Here is a 17,075-nt window from a genome sequence, read left to right on the forward strand (position 1 = left end):
GATAAATAGTGTTTCATGATGAAAAAAAAAAAATCTCCTGCAATATGTGACGTTTACCTCCAAATATGGGAAAAAAAAAGTAATTCCCGTAAAGAAATTTATCAAAACAAGTAAGTTTTTGTAAGGAGGAGAAAAATATTGGTTAATTTGATACTGACGGGTAAGTAAAACTTAGATTAAATCGAAATAATCAAATTAATTCATAAATTTGGTACGATTTATTCAAAAGTTTTAACATATATTATTTTGATTAAGTTGTTTCTTTTATAAATTTTGAAAATAGTTAAATCAATTTTTAATAAATAATAAATTAAAAATTAAAAAAATAATATTCTAATTTTTATTAAACTGATTAATTGAAATAATCAAATTAATTTATAAATTTGGTTGGATTTATTTAAAATTAAATTTGTTTTTTTGAATTTTGAAAATAGTTAAATCAATTTAATCGATTTTTATTAAATAATAAATTAAATTTTTAAAAATAATAATTTTAATTTATATTAAACTGGAAGACATGGGTTTGGGCATGATAAGAATCTATTTTGGGCCAAATGCTTCCATTGAAAAACTTAGATCGAAATTTAATAAAATTTTCTCTGAAAAAAAAGAAAGCTAATATATATTTATTAATGAACTTAAGACAATTTATTACACATCAGATTAATATCACTCCGTAAAACCTCCAGTTCCTCCATAAGTAAAAACATATTTATCTTTATCATTTGCATAATGATCATCCGCTATATTATAATAATTATCAATATCAAACTTAGACTTAACATAATAAACATTCAAATCCAAATTATTTGATTGATCCATTGACTGAACTTGAATGAAATAAGCAGCTTTATTACGTCCTTCGTTACTCGGATGACCACTGCCCATCGGAGGACTTGGCACATTCAAGGGAGAGTAAACATGTCCACCCATTTGAATAGCATCTGAATAATCATCCATCTTCGGAAGTAATTCCTTAGGGAAATACCCAAGAGGTAGTCGATCATCATAGGTAACCCACCAATTTCCCGTGATAGAATCCTATAAATGAAAATATATAAATTTTTATTAATAAGGATTAAACTTTAATAAAAAATAGCACATTTGGGAAAAAAAAGAGAAAGAAATTACCCTAGCTATCAGTATAGCTAGATATTTTTGTTCGCCATCATAAGTGGAAAATTCAGGAATAAAACTTCCAGGTCCATAAATATTAGTGGTGCTAATAAAACCAGCACAAAGCAAATTCCCACATCCAGTTTTCTCATATCCATCACTCTGAAAATAGTTAATGAAATATTTTATTTAAGAATTTATATATAAAGTTAAAAAATTTATACTTACTGTCCAATAAGTAAAAAATCGAGGATAACTGGTATTGTACAATACTGTTGATACCTGCAAAATTGGATATTAGTGACGATATAAAATAATATTAGTAAATGATTTATATTAACTTACATGCCAACCAGCCTGGATTACATTGAGTTCATTGTTTGGAACATTTGTATCGCCAAAAAGATATATAGTGCTAGATGATGTTTGACCAGCTTGTAAATCTGGAAGCTTATAAGTTGCCATTTTTGCATAAGCTCCATAAAATGGACCATGTTCGGTTTGAATTATTGCGTACTATGTATAATGCAAATATTATTTATTTTTAAACTCTACAAATAATGAATTAAAATTGCAATAATGATAATAATAAAAGTGATAAAAATGATAACTCACGTGACTTCCTTTTGCAATTGGATCGTCAGCTATGGCTTGTGCTCTAAATTGGTTTCTCAAGTGCAGAGACTCAATTAAATCTTGTTTATGAGCACGATGGATGAGAATAGTACCAGAAGGACAAGTATCATTGAATCCGTAAAAAGAAGCTGGTTTAACTTTTGCAAGCTTTATTCCTTTTGGGAGACTACTTGGTTTTAACTGCAAAGATTATTAGGTCAGTTAAAGAGCCAAAGGAACTATACCATGCAATAAAAAACATAAAATCAAATTGACTTTTTTTTAATGCTCACTCGATACCTGGAGAGTATGATTTTTCAACAACGGGTGGTCAAATGCTGGTTGTTTGTACATATCAACACAATCAAATAGATCTCCTGTTATTGTCTAACAAAAAAAAAAATGATAAAGTATTATTTATAATTTCTCAAAAAGAAATATTAATAATGACCTGAATAGTTTTAAGCGAATGCTTAGCTTTCTTGTTCCATGATCTTGCTTGTGTACCATAAATTGAAATAAGCATAAGAAATAAAATACGAAGTAACATGATGTGAAATGATAGGAAAGCTCAGTATTGCAATATCTTGTAAACCTAGCTTGGCCCATTCTCTAGTTTATAAATACAAAATAAAGTCTATAGTTGGTAAAATATAAGACTCATGAAATAAAATAAAAGAAAGATGGTGAAATTATTTGTATGCTTTAAATGTGTAATTTATTGTTAATGTAATCTTGAAATTTATACAAAATGTAACCTTATTTCTATTAATGCAATGTGAAAATTAATGTAAGCTTACCTCTATTAATGTTAAAATAATAAATTTTAAAATTTATACCAAATCAACCTTATCTCTCTCTGTTAATGCAATGCTAAAATTTCTTCTAAATTAATATAAGCTTATCTCTATTAATGTTAAAATAATGAATCATAAAATTTATTCTAAATTAATGTTAAAATTAATGTAAGCTTATCTCTATTAATGTCAAAATAATAAATCATAAAATTTATACTAAATTAATGTAAGCTTATCTCAATTAATGCCAAAATAATTAAATTTAAAATTATACCAAATCTAAGCTTATCTCTCTATTAATGTAAGTTTAAAACAAAATTGTCTTGAGGCAGGTTTTTGTGTCATCTCTTTGCTCGAGCTCATGTCTCGAGTTTTCTCTCAAGTAGTCATTGTATTGTATTTCGACTTATTGTTGTAATTGTACTCTCTCTCTCTCTCTCTCAAAAAAGTTTTACAAAATTAATATAAGCTTATCTCTATTAATGTCAAAATAATAAATCTTAAAATTTATACTAAATTAATGTTAAAATTAATATAAGCTTATCTCTATTAATGTCAAAATAATAAATCTTAAAATTTATACTAAATTAATGTTAAAATTAATATAAGCTTATCTCTATTAATGTCAAAATAATAAATTTTAAATTGGTACAAAATGTAAGCAATTATATCTCTCTCTTTTAATATAATCTTAAAATTTATATAAATTTAATGGAAACTTATCTCTATTAATGTTAAAATAATAAATTTTGAATTTTATATAAAAGGTAAGCAATTATATCCCTATTAATGTAATTTAGAAAATATACAAAATTAATGTAAGCGTACTATATTAATGTTTAAATAATAAATTCCCTTCCATTTACTTTTTATTTAAACGTAAATAAATTTTACACATTTGATATATGCAAATAATATTCTTTTTAATTATTATTTTATTTAATGATTCTTATATTACTGACTCTATTTATTTTTTTGTGTCTTTATAAACTAAAGAATGAGACGAGATTTACAACATATTAAAAATTTAAACTTTCATATCAAATCATATTACCTAACATTTTATTTCTTGTGTTTATTTCGATTAGTGATTAGTGGGAATAAGAAAGTTAAACATTCACTTAAAACCATTAAGATTCTTATTAATATTTTTTAAAAGTAAATTATACTTTTATTAAAATTATTTATTTTTTGTCACTAAATAATTAGAGACCCAGCATTTGACTGCCCTCCATTGAAAAATCACACTCTTCATTGATATGATGTATATATTTTTATTTCAAATTGAGTATTAGTTGTACATTTTGAGTATGGATTGTATTGAATCTAAGTTTTATATAATGTTTTTTATTAATTTAAAAAATAAATCAAATTGATATGATGTTTTTGTTAGTTAGAGCCCTAGAGCTAATCATATGATGATTGTTGTATGGACTCGATGTATCATATTCCTATATACTTATAAAGATATTTCTTTATGGTTGTTATATTTACTTGTATTGGTACCAAATAACTAAGTGTAATAGCGTCCTTGAGTAGAATGTTCTTATCTATATCAATCGATTGATTGAATTGATAGTGAGATGATATAGAGAACACTACTCTTAATCATTCCTAGTCAAGTATTAACATTCAGGGACAATGTTAATGCGCTGAGACTAGCATGTAGGTCAACTCGATGACTTGAACTCACAAGTCATGGATATAGAGATATCAAGTTGACACATGGGTATGCATTGAAAAATATAGACTGAATGACCTGCTATGAGAAAGTATAATGGATCGTTATATGAGTGTCATATACTTTCTCATGTGACTATTAGTATGACTATAGGTCCTTGGACCTGAAGTCACCATAGTTCCCTACATAAGGAGTTTCATACTTTGGTTTTGTTAAACGTCACCCGTAACTGGGTGGATTATAAAGACGATTACTGGGTATGTAACAAATTATGCGGAGGGATGTGAGTGATGTAGATGGGATCTATCCCTCCTATATGACGGAAGTGACATCATGATTCTTGATAGAGTGAGACCACTGAGTGCATGTCCATGCTCAAATGAGTCAATATAAGATATTGAGCTCATTTGTTTAGAGTGAGTCTACTTGGAGTTCAAGATATATATTGATTAGAGGATGACACGGTCTATGCCTCAGTTGATCAATTTAGATGTCTAGGATAGAAGGACATTGTCACATATTGTGAGAGTCACAATTAGTAATCACAAAGGTGATGCTGGATCTCAACATTCTTGTAACTTGGGTAGTAATGATGTGTTGCTAGATACGCTCATTACTGATGCTTCTAAATGGGTTTAGGAGCATTGCCAACGTTACAAGAACCTATAGGGTCACACACAAAGAGTAATTAGATGGAGAATGAGTTCATATGATGAACCAAATTGGATTAAGAGTAATCCAAATTAGACTAATTGAGTTGGACTCAATTTGATTCATGTATTGAATGAGTCTAATTTAGATTATGACTCATTGAATCAATTTAATTTAATGAATAGAGATTCATTAAATCAAATTGACTTGAATCAATGGTTAGATTTGATCAACTATGGGGGATAAATGAGTCAAGTTTGACTTGACTTGAGAGGGAAGATGAAGGGTCAAGTTTGACTTGACCAAATGGCAACTCATGAGTGACTTGGCATGGCCGGCCAATGATGGTGTTCCACATCATCAAGAGCCACCTCATTGTGTGCCACCTCATGAGGAAGACCAAGAGCCATGACTCTTCACTCAATGTGTGGCCGGCCAAATTAAGTGTTGCATTCAAGCCTTCTTCTTCCTCTCTTCTTTTTTGATCTCCCTCTCCTCCATTGCCGTGACTCCTTTGGGGTGCTAGCACACTCTAAGGTGTCTTCTCCATTTTCTTGTCCGTGTGGATATGTATAGAGGAGTGTACGCTTGACACTCTTGAGATTCGGCAACCTTTTGGACGAGCGGGATAAGCGAAGGGCTTCGCAACAAGGGTAACACTTCTTATTCATGTAGATCTAAGGTAGATCTAGGTTAGAAACATGTACATGATTTATTTTATATATCTTCACACGGATCCGTAGTAAGACTTCGAGGTTTCCGCAACACAAAAAGTAATTTTTGCGACTCGAAAGTTCCAATAATTTTTTATTGGATTATAAAAAAATCACACTCTTTATCTTTTTTATTTTAAATCACACTGTGTTTCCAATTCTACCCAGTACATTATATAACCTTATAAGTTTATCAAGACCTATATTCAAGTTAATTTCATACCAGAAAAATATGTCATTTCTTCATATACTACATTAGTGCTATCATATTATAGATAAATGAAAACAGTTTTATCACAGGACTATAAGAGTTCAACAACAACCATGCAACTCTATGAACTTTATAGTCATAAATTTGAGTGCAAAGGCATGTTGGAAGAATTAATCAGAGAGAGTAGTAAAAATAATAACTAAGGAGCCACAACAATTAAAACTGCAATAACATAATTATAAGAGTTATCTCTAGCGGGTTGAAAAGTCATTTTGCAAGTAATTATCACACTCTTTTTCATCTTCTTATCTTGGTTGCCTTATAATGAAATTTAGTTTGATCATGATTCTCATTTTTACTCAAGATTATGGATCGATTCTCTGACTCAAATCTGAAAAGAACATGTCTACTAAAAGAGATAAGTTCATGTTATAGCCTTTAGATTATGAATGTGATACATACATATTTCATAATTATATTTTCTGATATATAAAAAGATTGACAAACTTAAAGAATAATCTTGTCGCATGTGCATGTGTATGTGTATGTGTATGTGTATGTAGTATCTGATAGCATGAAACACAGAACAAAAATTAAATTATAAATAACTCACAACGATTTGTTGAGAGAATCTTGATCTCTGCTTGATATCTGAAGCACAATCATGGATGAAACCGGAAAGTCCTTAGAGTTTCACGAGCCAAATCCCTTTGCTCAGGACGTTCTGCTTTGCTTGAGATCACCTCCAACCCCTCTTGTTTTTCCTTTTCTTCGTATGCTTCATGGCTTGGACACATTTATTTATAAGATGACTGAGGAAGACGAAGGGGAAAGGACGTCCCTTCGTCTCCTTGATGTTTGCAGCAATGAGGGACATGAAGAGGAAGCAATGCCCCTTCGCCTCCTCAACATCCAACATCTCCCACTCGTCCAAGTCAATCCATAAGGTTATATGGTCACATAGATCATGTCGGTCACATAGACTATGTCTGTCACATAGACTATAAGGTGATCATGTCATAATGCCAAAGCCAAACATTAATTGGTCACAAAGATTAAATAAATCACATAGACTATTTGACGATCAAGTCACAAAGACCAGAGCAAAATTAATTAGTCACAAAGACCAAATAAGAACATCCATTCCATACATTAGGGAAAATGGTTCATGTAACAGTAAGCATACTAAACATTCATTGCTAAGAAAATTGTCACAACTTACATAGGTGCTCCATAGAACAAATTACAGACATCAAAACTTGTCTTTACCATAGATTAAATTATTTACAACATTATGAACATATCTAATCCCTCATATTGACTATATGTCAAGAGCATGTTCAACATCTCCAATCAAATAAATTATTCACAATTACATTTTATGTACTGAACTAAAAATGTAACTGGTACCAGTGAATAAATGTTACAGATGTAAATCAATCTTAATCTTCCTTTTTAGCTAGAATCTATTCATTCTAATCAGTTACTTTCCTAGTTATGCTCCATAGAATGAATCATCCATAGCCAATAGGAAACATGTTAAAGTAGCAGACACTGATAAGAACTTTAAGTAGATAGTTAAATAGTCACTTAGGGTAAGATTGAGATTAACTTATAATCTTAAGGGTCTCACATAGTAGAGAAGTAGGGATCCATTCTCCTACTACCCTTTTTGTCGCCATATCACATGGTATGAATCACATGCAACGATGTTATTCTCTTTACTAAAAAGAGCGCATATTTTTTTTCAAAATTTAATATCGTACAGATTTCGATCTAAACATACCTAATGTCTAATCTTGAATTCAACATATGAATTCTAATATGACCTTAAGCAGATTCAATAAATGGTGGGTGCATTTACTCCAATCATTACATAAATGATCTCATCTTGACACAATAATCAAGGTGACCTTAATTTATAGGTGTGTCTCTATTCATAGCTACAAAAGTTGTCCCATAAATAACGATCGTACCTCTATTTGTACTGAATAAATAGAGATGATTGTTCATGTGAGTGAACCAATCTCAATCTGTCAATATGCTTATCGAAACTTTTATTCGAATGTAACAAAGACATATACACTAAATAGATCATGACATATTTCATTTATCAAAATGTATTTACAATAAATTACATTCTTCGAAGTCTCAAAGACTTCACATGTCCTTAAAATGACTCTTTAGTTAATGGCTTAGTAAAAGGATCAGCAAGCATATTTAGTGTAGGGATGTACTCTAGAATTATCTTTTTCTTGTCAATAATATCCCTTACAAAGTTATACTTAATTTCTATATGTTTGCCTTTGATGTGATATTTGGGATCCTTAAAAAAAGTTATTGCAGCTTGACTGTCACAGTACACTGTAATATGACTCCCATTATCCTCAGCAATCTTCAAATACTTCAGGAACTTTCTTAACTAGATAGTCTCTTGCACAACCGTTGTACAAGCCACATACTTAGCTTCCATTGTCGACAAGGCTACACAAGCCTGCTTCTTGCTGTTTCATGAGTTGGCGCCACCATTCAGCAAGAAGGCATAGCTAGATGTGGATTTTCTGTCATCAAGGTCCCCTGCACAATCTGCATCTGTGTAGCCACTGAGGCTCATATCTGATCCTTGGAAACAGAGGTAATAATCTACTGTTCCTTTGAGATATCTGACTATCCTCTTACCGCTTTCCAGTGTCTCAATCCTGGGTTTGAATGGAAATGACTAACTAAGTTAACAACATATCTTATATCAGGACGAGTACACAACATAATGTACATTAAACTACCAATAGCACTGACATATGATTTTTTCTTCATTTCATCTATTTCCTTAGGAGTCTTGGGATATATACCTTTGCTTAATATAGTACCTTTCGTTATAGGTGTTTGTTCAATGTTGTAATCAAATATATTGAAGTGTTGTAGCATCTTAGTGATATAATCTTCTTGAGACAAACCCAAAAGCCTTTTTGATCGATCTCTAATGATTTTCACTCTTAAGATGTATTTTTCTTCTCCTATGTCTATTATGTCAAATTGTGATGAAAGCCAGGATTTGACTTCTATCACACACTTTATGTCGCTTCCAACTTTTAGCATATCATCAACATATAATGATAAAATGACAAACCTTCCTTTTTCCTTTCTTAGGTAAACACTATTAGAGTAATCTCAATGGTTTGTGCGACCATGTATTTTGGTGTTTGGGCAAAGGGTTTAAGTTAGGTTTACTCTTGTTATTTTATATGTGTTTGTGAGTGTGCAGATTTGCAGGATACACATATGACTCACCTTGATGGATTCGGGTCTGGTGAAGGATGGAGCACCCGAGGGACCATGGACAAGGTAGCAAGGACAAGAGCCGAGGGAAGCGCACTTCAGGGCATACGCGAAGGATAACATTGAGATAAGTCACGGGCTTCAATGCATCCGATGGACGAGAGCCAAAGAAAGAAGGCTTGAAGGCAAGAGACGAGGGAAGCCACTTCGAGGCATACATGAAGGATGACATTGGGATGAGTCGTGGGATTGGATGCATCCAAGGGACAAGAGCCAAAGGAAGTAGGATTGAAGGCAAGAGGTCAAATCTATAAAGAAGAGTCAAGTGAGTCGTGAGGGTCCGAGTGCTGAGAGAAATGTACTCGGGAAGGGGAACCTTAGGTTTAGGATTGTACCAGTTGACTGGTACAGGGATTAGTCAACTAGGGGTGTGTACCGAGAGCTTCTGTCCCCGAAATAGCTAGGATCAGTCTACTAGTCCATTGACCAGTCGACTGGTAAAGAGACGTTGGAGTGCCGTTGGGCTAGCACCAGTTGACTGGTGCAAGGACTAGTCGATTGGTAATGGTAAAACAACAGGGCTATTTTCTTCCAAGCTCTATAAGAAGTAGCTTGGAATGGCTGGCCAAGGTGACAAAATTAGACTTGGTTAAAGTATAATTAGAGTCTCCAAGCCTACGTAGTAATCCGTGTGTTCTTAGTGTTGGGTGCTACTTGGAATTGCGTTCTGTTTCCTTGTACAAAAATTTGTACAAGCACAGAACTTTCCTAGCAACCCATGTGCTCTACTGAACTTAAACTTAGATTGCAAATGATGATTAACATTATTAATCCAAGTTGTTCTTCAGAAGTTAAACTTAGATTGGAAACGAAACTAAACATTTTTACTTCAAGTTTAACCCATGTGTTCTTCAGAAGTTAAACCATATTACAGAAGTTGATTAAATATTTATTTCAAGGATTACCTTCTAGGTTAAACATGGCGAGGCACTCGACCTTCTTGGGTATGGGATCATCCACCACTTCCTAGACAAAGCCTTTCAAAGAAATTGAATATTTAAACTTCTTACAGTAACCCTAGGTTTAACTAAAGAGACATCAATAGAAGCACAAGATCGAAACACAAAATCAAAACACAAAATTGATGGATAAAATCGATAGCCTCATGTGTTGGTATTTCAGGATCCATACAAAGAATATAAGCTAGTACGCAGTGGGATAAGTTTTCTAGTTGTACCTTTCTTTGTAGCTTAAAGACCTCTTGATCTTCTATTGTATTCCTTTCCTCCTCTTGGACGTCATGTGGCTGACGGTCTACCAAGATGAAATCCACCCGAACCACTTCTTCTCCTCCAAGAAATTCGGCCACCAAGGGAATGACAAAATAGGAAACTTCTTTCTCTTCATCTTCTTCTCTATACAACCGGCCACCAAGGATGAGGTTCTCTCCTTAATGCCGCTAGCCACAAGGAAGAGCGAAGGGAGAAGAGGATAGCCGGCCACCAAGGGAATAAGAGAGGGAATAAGAATAGGTGTTGTACCCATAAGGCACCCTCTACCTCTCTTTTATAATCCTTGGTCAAGGCAAAAAAAGGAAATTTTAACAACAATTAAAATCTCTCTCTTTTAAATTTCCTATTGTACATGGATACAAAAGGAAAGATTTAAAAATTAATCTCTCTCTTTTAAACATTGTAGACGACTACCAAAAAAGGAAAGATTAAAATTTAAACTTCTCTTTTAAATCATGGTTACAAAAAAGAAAAATTTTATCAAAATTAAAATCTCTCTTTTTAAATATTATAGATAACTACAAAAAGGAAAGATTTAACAAAATTAAAATCTCTCTTTTAAACCTTTGTAGATAGCTGTAAAAGGAAAGATTTTAAAATTTAAAACTCTCTTTTAAAACCATGTGGATGGCAAAAAAGGAAAGATTTTATCAAAATTTTATTTTAAATAAAATCTACTTTTCTCTTCTACTATGGTCGACCCCATGCTTGGTCACCAAGCATGGCTTGGCCGACCCACATCTTGGGCACCAAAAAGGCTTGGCTGGCCCCCTTGCTTGGGCACCAAGCAAGGGTGTGGCCGACCCCTTCCTTGGGTAGGAAGCTGGGCTTGGGTGGTTTAAAAGGTTTTATGTCTAGAGGCTACAACAGGGACCGAGAGGAGGAATTGATTTTGGTCTCCTGATGAGCATGAGTTTCCTGTGTTCACCCCGAACACCTAACTTAAGTTCATCAATAATAACTCATACCGCTAAAGATTTATTATTGATCTACCACACCAATTCCATATTAAATTATGGGCTCCTTCTTATCATGAGTGATTAATCTTCCTATGTTTAAGATATCGAATGTTCATTAATTAAATGAGTTACTAACAACTCACCTAATTAATATTTAACTCCAAGAGTAGTACCACTCAACATCATTATCATGCTGGACAAAATCCACCTGCAGGGTTTGTTGGGTTTTTCGGGCCGCGAAAACCGCTTTTTCGCATCGCGGAAACCCCGAAACCACCTAGCCATTGGATCCGTGCGAAGAAAAATTTCGGAAATACGAGTACGAGCTTTAAACTTCGATCTATAGTAGATATACAAAGGTTAAACATTTTATACCTTCGATGTGTGCCCGTCGCAATCCCGCAAGTCCAAGGTACGCCGGATCTCGAAGTTGTCAACGTAGACAACTCTCTAGTGATATCCACACGAACAAGATGTGTTCTCTAACACTCAAGGATGGAGAAGAGAGCACCCCAAGTATGCTAGCACTTTCTAGGGCTCTCGGGTAGGATTTAAAAGGAGAAAAGGAGAGAAAGTAAAAGGAATCTCACATACTCCTCTAGGTACCCTCCTTTGTGACCTTCACTTCACCCTTTTCACTTGGAACTCAACTCACTCACCTTCCTCTTGCTTGAAAACCCACGACAATAGTAGCAAAGAGAAGGAAGAACCCAAGGAAGAAGATGCATTCAACACCAAATCAATGCCACCAAAAATGAAAACCCATTTTTCATTATGTGGCCGGCCACATTAAATGGAGGAGTGTAACCTCTTGATCTCCCTTGATGATGTGGAGATGATGTGGAAAGGTTAGTCATGCCATGTAGGATGAGTCAACCTTCATGATGTGGCAATACATCAAGTCAAACTTGATGTTTCAATTTCCATTTGGTCAAGTCAAAATTGACCAATTCTCTTCCTTTGTGAGTTAAAACCAACATTTGGTTCAAGTCAATTTTAATTTAATGAGTCTCAATTCATTAATATAAATTGACTCAATGAATCAAATTTAAATTAGACTCATTCAACAATTGAATCTAATTGAGTCTAACTCAATAAGTCTAATTTGAATTAATCCGAATCCAATCCTTGGTGCATCATATGAACCTAATCCAATTGGTTCATCATATGAACTCAATCTCCATCCACTTGTTCTTTGTGTGTGACCCAATAGGTTCTTGTAACGTTGGCAATGTTTCTAAACTCCTTTAGAAACATAAACAATGAGCGGCATCTAGCAATACATCATTGCTACCCAAGTTACAAGAAATGTTGAGATCCAACATCACCTTGTGACTACTAATTGTTACTCCTCACAATATGTGACATTGTCCTTCTATCCTAGAGATCTAGATTGATCAATGTGAGGCATAGACCATGTCATCCTCTAATCAATCTAAATCTTGAACTCCAAGTAGACTCACTCGATCAAATGAGCTCAACATCTCATGTTGACTCATTTGGGCATGGCCATGCACTTCGTGGTCTAACTCTATCAAGAATACCGATGTCGCTCCCGTCATATGGGAGGGATAGATCCCATCTACATCACTCACACCCCTCTGCATAATTCGTTATATACCCAGTAATCACCTTTATAGTCCACCCAGTTATGGGTGACGTTTGACGAAACTAAAGTACATAACTCCTTATGTAGGGAACCATGGTGAATTCAGGTCTAAGGACCAATAGTCATACTAATAATCACATGAGAAAGTATATGACACTCATATAATGATCCATGATACTTTCTCATGGCGGGTCATTCAGTACACATTCTCTAATGTATACCCATGTGTCAACTTGATATCTCTATATCCATGACTTGTGAGATCAAGTCATCGAGTTAACCTACATGCTATTCTTATTGTATTAACATTGTCCCTGAATGTTAATACTCGACTAGGAATGATTAAGAGTAGTGTTCCCTATATCATCTCACTATCGATTCAACCAATCGATTGATATAGGTAAGAACCTTCTACTCAAGGATGTTATTATACTTAGTTTTTTGACACCAATACAAGTAAGTATAATAACCAAAAACCAAATACCTTTATTTATATATAGAATATGATACAACAAGTCCAAAATACAATCATCAAATGATTGGCTCTAGGGCTCTAGCTAACAATAGGCTCGTGGTTCCTTCGAGTTTACTACTGTACCACTATTATCACGATAAATTGTGATAATTTTGGGCAAACCAGGAATCACCTCTAAGTCCATCAAGAAGTTTCTGAGTCATACAACTTCATTGGCTGCCTCAGAGGTTGCCACATACTCAGCTTCTATGGTGCAGTCCGAAACACATTTCTGCCTAACACTCCTTCATTGTTATGGCTCCACCTCATAAAGTAAACACAAAACCCCAAGATTAACTTACTATTGCCCCTATATGATTGGAAGTCTGAATCCATGAAACCCACAGGGAGCAATTCATCTACCTGGTAAACCAGCATATAATCTCTAGTCCTTCTCAGATACTTTAATATATGCTTTACAGCAGTCCAATGTCTTGGTCCTGGGTTACTTTGATATATGCTAACCATGCCCATGGCAAAATAGATATCCGATCTCGTACATAACATTGCATATATTAGACTTCCTACAGCCGAAGTACAGTGAACTACCTTCATGCCCTCTATCTCCTTTGATGTCTTAGGGGACATCTCTTTAGATAAATGTACACCATGGCGAAAAGGTAAAAAATCTTTCTTCGAGTTTTGCATGCTAAAACGATCTAGGATAGTATTGATGTATGAAGCTTGGGATAAGCACAACATCTTTTTTTTGCGATCCCAAGAATATGTTCACATTCTCCCAAGTCCTTCATATCGAACTGCTTGGACAACCATACCCTTACGTCTGCCAATATTTTGACATTGTTGCCAATGAGTAAAATGTCATCTACGTATAGTATAAGAAATACCACCATGTTTCTGTCACGCACAAGACTCTTGCTTCAGTCATATGTCCAGGGATCAGGTTCATGTTCACCAGGGATCAAGTCCAAAGACTCTCCCAAAAACATGAATCTATCAGGTTGTCTAACAACCCTCCCACTACAACGAGGCATTACTTGTAATTGTGCATCATTTGTGACACGTGTTGCAGTTTCTTGTGGTATCTCATCTTGTACTGTTGGTACTAAAGTAGATGTGTCTTCTCTTATCTCTTCAAGAACAATTTTATTCATCGGCTAGTATATCATCACTTAGTCCTCTTCTAAAAATCGGGCATTGGTGCTAACAATGACCTTCTGATCTTTAGAAATATAAAATAAACCTCCTTTCGTTCCTTTAGGATAACCTCACTAACAAGCGAACTTCTGTACGTGATTTTAACTTATCAATGTCTCCCTTCAGCACATGTGCTGGACTGCCCCAAATTTGAATATGTTTCAGACTAGGCTTATGCTCATTCCATAATTCTGTGGGAGTAGAGGGTACTAACTTAGAAGGTACTAAGTTCAGAATGTACACTTCCATTTCCAGAGCATATCCCCAAAATGAATTTGGTAATTCTGAATAACTCATCATAGATCTAACCATTTCCATAAGAGTCCTATTATTTCATTCCGTTACACCATTCTGTTGGGGGTGTACCAGGTGCAGACAGTTGGGATTGAATCCCGACCTCTGATAAGTAACTCCTAAACTCTCCTAAGAGGTATTCACGATCAGACCGTAGTGTCTTAATACTTTTACCTTGATGTTTCTCCACATCAGCCTTGTACTCTTTGAACTTATCAAAACACTCAGACTTGCGGCGCATCAAGTAAATGTACCCATATCTCGAATAATCGTCTATAAAAGAGACAAAATATTCGAAACTACCTCTTGCCTGGAAAGTCATAGGTCCACACAGATCAGAATGAACCAATTCCAACACATCTTTGGCTCTATACCCCTTGTCCTTAAAAGGTCTCTTGGTCATTTTTCCTTCCAAGCAAGATTCACAGGTTGGAAAGTTTTCCATCACCAATGAACCCAAAGGTCCATCAGCTATTAGACTTTGAATCCTACTCAAGTTAATATGACCAAACCTTAGATGCCAAAGATATATTTGGTTCATTTTCGAAGGTTGCTTTCTCTTATTAGAATTAGAAGATGTGTTATTAATTTCCATTTGTTGCATCTTAGGAGTTATTGTATTTAGAGTATACAAATTGCCAACCAACGTACCAGAACATATAACTTCTCTATTTTTCTTAATAACTACTTTGTCATCAAAAGAAACAGAATATCCATCTAAAATTAGTTTAGAAACTGAAATCAAGTTCTTTCTAAAATCTAGTACATAAAGGCAATTTTTCAAAATCAATGTTTTATTCCTATCAAAAGATAAATAAGCATCTCCCACTACAACAGCCACCACTTTCGTAGCATTTCCCATGTAGACGGTGATTTCTCCTTTATATAGTCATTGGGTTTCCTGGAACCCTTATAATGAATTACAGACATGATCAGTGGCTCCCATATCTACTCACCAGGTTCTGGTAGATAACACCACTAAATATGTTTCAACAACTAATGAATATGATATACCTACATTGTTCTCCATATTGCGAGGACAATCCACAACAGTTAAGACATTGTCGAGGTTTTGATTCCAATCAATATAATTGGGACTAGTAAGTTTGTTCTCTTTAAATATAACAGTAAGGGGATTGAAGGTCATCCTAAGAATCACAAAACATTTGGTCAAGACTTTAGAATTTAAAATAATATTGATTCCTCAAACAATATTATTTAAATTCACCAACACCTCAAACACCGTAAATTTTGTATGCCACGATAGTGTGGACGTATACAAATTCAAGCATTTTAAGAGGGGGTTTTTACCCATTAATTTTATTATCTTGTCAACCTAGCTTTATGACAAATAAAATTAATAGTTGATTTTTCTTCAGTCACACAAATAATAGCAGTGACTCCGATGGGGAGAATACCATTAAATGCGCCTAAATGTATACCATTACTTGATACCAAGTCCATTAAATAGGATTATGCCCCTTCAGATGGAGAAGATCATACAAACCTAAATAATTTCCTATAATCATCCATAAAATAAGTTTGATCTAGTGATCTGCAAACAAACTCATCCGATGTGGAGGAAGGCATTCAGAGCCAACACGCAAGTTTGAATGCATCACTTACAAATGAATAATGGAGACCGTGAAATTTAAATAATTCTCTCCCACTCAGTTATTTAAAATGAGAAATTTTAACATGCACACAAGCACACAAACACAAGAACACACAGCATAAAAGGTAATAAATAAGAAAAATAATTTTCCAACTATTATGACATCATCCAATACTGTCCTCTGTATGCCACCAACCCTAGCCATCGCCAAAGGGTTTATGTCATCGTGTCTATGTTGTTTCCTTTTCCGTTGCGCCTCTGGTCCTCAAATAGTACCACGCCTTGCAAGGATACGATCCGCAACAAAAATAAAATTTTACATTTATCGATCCTATATTCCATGAAGGAATGTACATATAATCTTGATCGAACAAAATGTAAAATCCTAATAACTAATACAGCTCCTGCTGTATTTAATAATTACAATCATGCACACACTTAAAATACCCTCGACATGTCCGAGGGTCCAATCACACACAAACATAATATGGCCATAATAGTTGGAACTAGGATGCCTGCAATCACAGAGTTAATCTATTTGCATATCCTAGTATTATCCTGCCTAAATATGTGT

At 34.0% G+C, this 17,075-nt stretch overlaps 1 protein-coding gene across 1 annotated transcript in view; it reads right to left on the reverse strand.

The window, feature by feature from the left end:
* Positions 1-669: 669 nt before the first annotated feature.
* Positions 670-17,075, reverse strand: part of LOC122033828 — a 42,019-nt gene continuing 25,613 nt past the window's right edge. The window contains exons 2-7 of the mRNA XM_042592992.1: positions 2,032-2,118; positions 1,732-1,932; positions 1,462-1,632; positions 1,345-1,398; positions 1,132-1,278; positions 670-1,041 (exon numbers count right to left, since the gene is read on the reverse strand). Coding sequence (XP_042448926.1) covers positions 670-1,041; positions 1,132-1,278; positions 1,345-1,398; positions 1,462-1,632; positions 1,732-1,932; positions 2,032-2,118 — 1,032 coding nt within the window. The remainder of the gene's footprint in view (positions 1,042-1,131; positions 1,279-1,344; positions 1,399-1,461; positions 1,633-1,731; positions 1,933-2,031; positions 2,119-17,075) is intronic.

Source organism: Zingiber officinale, chromosome 11B (assembly GCF_018446385.1).
Source record: "Zingiber officinale cultivar Zhangliang chromosome 11B, Zo_v1.1, whole genome shotgun sequence".
NCBI lineage: Eukaryota > Viridiplantae > Streptophyta > Magnoliopsida > Zingiberales > Zingiberaceae > Zingiber > Zingiber officinale.